The sequence below is a fragment of the Sinocyclocheilus anshuiensis genome, unplaced genomic scaffold, assembly GCF_001515605.1.
Source record: "Sinocyclocheilus anshuiensis isolate Anshui unplaced genomic scaffold, SAMN03320099.WGS_v1.1 scaffold346, whole genome shotgun sequence".
NCBI lineage: Eukaryota > Metazoa > Chordata > Actinopteri > Cypriniformes > Cyprinidae > Sinocyclocheilus > Sinocyclocheilus anshuiensis.
The window spans coordinates 330,422-334,794 of record NW_015546048.1 but is presented as its reverse complement, the minus strand read 5'-3'; the positions used below and the strand labels follow the sequence as shown (position 1 = coordinate 334,794).

Below are 4,373 nucleotides of genomic sequence, written 5' to 3'. Positions count from 1 at the left end.
AACAAAATAATAATACGTTGGGGTGAGTGCTCTTAGTGACACGTTCGTCAGTATTTTATCATTATTTTTTTATCATAATACTCGCTACACATACACTATGTCAGCCCTACTGAAAGTTATTGTGATAAATGAATCTCAAGATCACAAATTACAAACAGTTTAATTTGTTTTACATATATATTACATTTACATTATTAATTTGTTTGGTTTCATTCTCGGTTTTCTTTTTTTTTTCTCAAAAAATGAAAAGGTGATGTCTCTCATTACAGATGCACACTTGGACTCATATAAAACATGGCTTCTCAGGTTTGAAACATGTTACAGATCATTTTCAATCTGTACAACAAAAACCCTGCAACACAAACCAACAATTTATGTAAGCTTTAGAAGCCCCTCCCCCCAGTTAAAAAAAAGCACTGCGAGTCGTTTAAAATAAAACAGCTCACAAATGTCACAGTATGTTCAGTTTTTGGCACATGGTGAATGTAATCAAATGTCTGGAAGCACGTCCCGTGGGCTTGAGAGTCTCTCTCTGTCTCTGTCCAGAGGAGCAGCCAGCTCTTCCAGCTGCTGTTGCTGACTGTTTTCCAACTCTTCCAAGCGTCTCCGCAGCACAGACAACTCCCTCTGGTGCTGATCCTCCTGAGAGAGAAAATGCAGAAACAGATGAGTGGGATGAAGAGGGGGAAAAGAGAGAGGGGAGGATGGGAAAGCAGCAGATTTATATCCTGGGTTTTGTTATGGCCGACAAGAGAATATTCTACATTGTGGATGGGATGTTTGCAGACACCTGTATATTTGAGAAGATGGATTCTGCTGGGATGAGGAGGGATTGGGCCAGAGGGGTGGAGGAGGTCATCTGGTTGCCCAGCAACAGATGATGAAACTCATTGTGTCTCCTCTGCAGCTCCTTCAGACGCTTGCTGAGTTGAGCATGTTCTTCAGAGTATGAGGATTTCCTGAGCGCGCACACACATAAATAGAAAAAATATAATATAATAATAAACATACATATATACATACATTATTCTCTATGGCAAAAGGCCCCTGATGTTGTTATAAACTGAAGACGGAAGTACTTTCTAGCTGTGCTTGCTTCAATTTCAAGTTCTTCTATCTTCGCTTCCAGGAGCTGAATCTTGTCTTGAAGTTTGTTTTCTTTCAGTTCTGTCATGGTTTTTCTCTGGATAAGAAAACAGACCAATAATGCACCTTTATAATAACAATAGTTGTGACAATAAGTACAATAAATATAAAAGTACCAAACAAAAACTTAAAGATAGTCAACGTATCAGCAAGGTGTCAACCGTTCATGTTCCAAAAAGAAGTTTGTAGAATTTAGACACTACCTTTTTCTGAGCAAATGCTGCCCTCTGCAGGCGCTCTTTGGCCTGGCTGTATTTCTCTAGTAGTTCTGCTTCTCTTTCCTGCAGTTTGTGTTTCTCCTCCAACCATTCCACCTGCCTTTCCTCCACCAACCTGTGACAATAAAACATTGATATTTCACTTAATTAACTTAATTTAACAATTCACTCTTCACTACATTGTTACAATTTTTTGGCTATTTTCATGGAAAGAACAGAGTAAAATCACATTAACTATTAATAATAAAGATAAAAATAGAAGAAGTAATAATAATTGTAACAAAGAGGATAGGGATATACAAACAGGATAATTTACATACAGAAAGAAAAAAATCTATATAGTGTTTAGTAACATTCAAGAAGTTGAAGGTGAACAGGAAATGATGGGAGTAAGGGAGAAGTGGAATCAGAAAATATCACTAGCTGGATTTGAGTCACATCACTCATAAGCACCAAGAGTTAACATGAGTAATATTTGCTAAATATTAGGCCATGGCTCTGATATATTCACATATGATAATATGGTTTATTTATTTTTTTAGAGATAATTTAATATAGCTGTCAGGACAAAAAAAAAAGAGATCTAATGTACCATTATCAACAAATCACCCATATTTGTAATAGCAGGGAAACATGTCTATCAAGCCCTTTTATAGAAGTTGAATCTTGCTTTGAAACCAACATTTCATCTTACCAATCAACTCTACCTCAAGCCTCTAAACTGAAGAAATGCTAAATGGCACGTTTTGATGCTCGCTCAGCAAGCTGTCAGCATTCTCTGAAATATTTTTGGTTCTCATTTGACAGTGACACTGGTATCCAGGTTACAATAAGGTGTACCTCTCGGCTTCCTGTTGGGTCCGTTCTAATTGTGTGCGAGTGCTCCGTAGTTCCTCTCTCACTCGCTCCAGACTTTCTCTCAGTCTGCTATTGGTGTCCAGCAGCTCATTCTCCGAGTGAGACAGGGTTCCTATCTGTAGATTCAGCTCAGCGTTTTGCTGATAAACACAATTTACAAAACAGATTATTTGAGTTATATGATCCGTCATGACTTCCATCTCTATATTCACAGTAATTTCACTTATTTTCCAGTGCTTACTCGTCTCAGGTCCGCGTTTTCTGCTCTTAAGCTTTCTAGCTCTTCCAGCTGTTGGCCCTGCTGCTGAACTTTGACTCTGTTTCACAAGCATTCAGACAGGAAATCAAACCGGGATTGAAGATCATATTATCTTACTGTATACAGCTACTGAGCATTTAGCAATTTCTTCTCACTCAGTTAAAGTCAACATTAAATAAATATTAATGTGAACGATTCATCCATGTATGTTTAATTTTTTAATCACAATGTCATAACTGGATCTTCAATCTGATCTCAATCTGTATCAAAAACTGATACATAGAACCAAGCCCCTGACCTACATTTTTCTTTTTCCGATAATCCATTACACTCGGATATATGTCATATTATACATATATCCGAGTGTATATGAAAATATACACTTTCAGATATATGAAAATATTTGTTGCTACGACTTTAACGATAAAGGGTCCGTTTTGATTTTATGTGGAGGTTAAACTGAATCAAATGACCCTGAAGAAGCTTGCCTCAGATTTTGCAGTTCCTTACGAACAGACTCTTCCCCCAATTGTGCAGCACGGAGATGCTCTTCCCACTCCTCCTTCTGAGAGCTCCCTGCTGCCTCCTGAAGAGCTCTCTGCTGTTCAAGCTCAGATAAACGATTCTCCAGCTCCAGCCTGATGACAATTAAATAAATTCATTTGAATGTAAAATCCCATGAAGCTTTGAATCAGTTCCTCGTCTGATATTAATAATAGTGCTTACTTTTCTTCCTGAAGGGTGGCCATCTTGTGTATCTCCTCCTCTCTCGCTGCCTGAACCCTGCGCACCATCTCATGCTCTTTTTCAGATATCAACTCTTTATTTCTCTCAAACGCTGACTTCATGACCTCAATATCTGACTGTAGACCTAAGAGAGAGAGAGAGACATTTATTATTGTAAAATAGGTTCCAAGAAAGTAAATGAAAGAAAGATGTTTGTTTACCCTCTACTTGGCACTGCAGTGCATCTCTGTCTCTTTCTAGTTCTCCTTTGGCTCTGACACACTCTAGTTTTAAGTTACTCAACTCCAGCTTATGTGTGTGCTTCATCTCTTCATTCTGGCCAAGAAAGCACACACAATTGACGGGATATATTACTACAGATATGAAGCATGGGGACATGTGGTGATAAAATCTGACTGGTCAAGTCACTCAGGCTGTATTCATGCACCTGAATGTTGAACGAGTTGATCTCCCTTTCGGCTTTGTGCAGTTTGCCTGTGAGGAGTGTGTTTTGTTCCTGAGATAGACGGAGTTCACTTTCTGTCCGGTCCAACTGCATATGAATAGACTGCTTCTCTGCCTGAACATCAACAGAGGGGGACAGAAAAAGGCCTTCAAACGCCTTAATAAAAATCCTATATATATATTTTTTTCTTCCAAATGTAATGTGTATGTTAAATGTTGTGACATGTACAAATCACATATGAAAAAAACATTAAATGTGCTTATTTGATTATAGAAATGCAACAAAATATTTTTAAAATTATTTAAAATAAAATATTCATAATGAAATAAATAGTTAATATTAAAATTGCAAAATCCTAAAACGTGAATCAGAGACTTTTTAATGTGGTCTCAAACTTTGGACTTCACTGTTTATAAATTATTTATGTTATACTTAAAGGGGTCATATGATGCTTTTTTAAAGATCATTATTTTGTGTATTTGGTGTAACAGAATATGTTGACATGCTTTAATGTTCAAAAAACCACATTATTTTTCAAATACTGTACATTATTGTAGGTCCTCTATGCCCCGCCTCTCTCAAACGCTTCGTTTTCTACAAAGCCCCTCCTTCCGACAAGCGCAGTCTGCTCTGATTGGCCAGCTGACCCAGTGCATTGTGATTGGCCGAACACCGCAAGCACTCGTCGGAAATGTAACGC

General features: G+C 37.7%; 1 protein-coding gene across 3 annotated transcripts in view; it reads right to left on the bottom strand.

Moving 5' to 3' along the window:
- Positions 1-236: 236 nt before the first annotated feature.
- Positions 237-4,373, bottom strand: part of LOC107699054 (centrosomal protein of 83 kDa-like) — a 6,611-nt gene continuing 2,474 nt past the window's right edge. For all 3 annotated transcript variants that reach the window (XM_016500216.1, XM_016500217.1, XM_016500215.1), the window contains 10 exons: positions 3,656-3,787; positions 3,429-3,543; positions 3,208-3,352; positions 2,970-3,119; positions 2,464-2,539; positions 2,205-2,362; positions 1,350-1,479; positions 1,080-1,183; positions 791-959; positions 237-642 (listed from right to left, as the gene is read on the bottom strand). In XM_016500216.1, the coding sequence (XP_016355702.1) occupies positions 490-642; positions 791-959; positions 1,080-1,183; positions 1,350-1,479; positions 2,205-2,362; positions 2,464-2,539; positions 2,970-3,119; positions 3,208-3,352; positions 3,429-3,543; positions 3,656-3,787 (1,332 nt within the window). In that variant the 3' untranslated portion in view covers positions 237-489. The remainder of the gene's footprint in view (positions 643-790; positions 960-1,079; positions 1,184-1,349; positions 1,480-2,204; positions 2,363-2,463; positions 2,540-2,969; positions 3,120-3,207; positions 3,353-3,428; positions 3,544-3,655; positions 3,788-4,373) is intronic.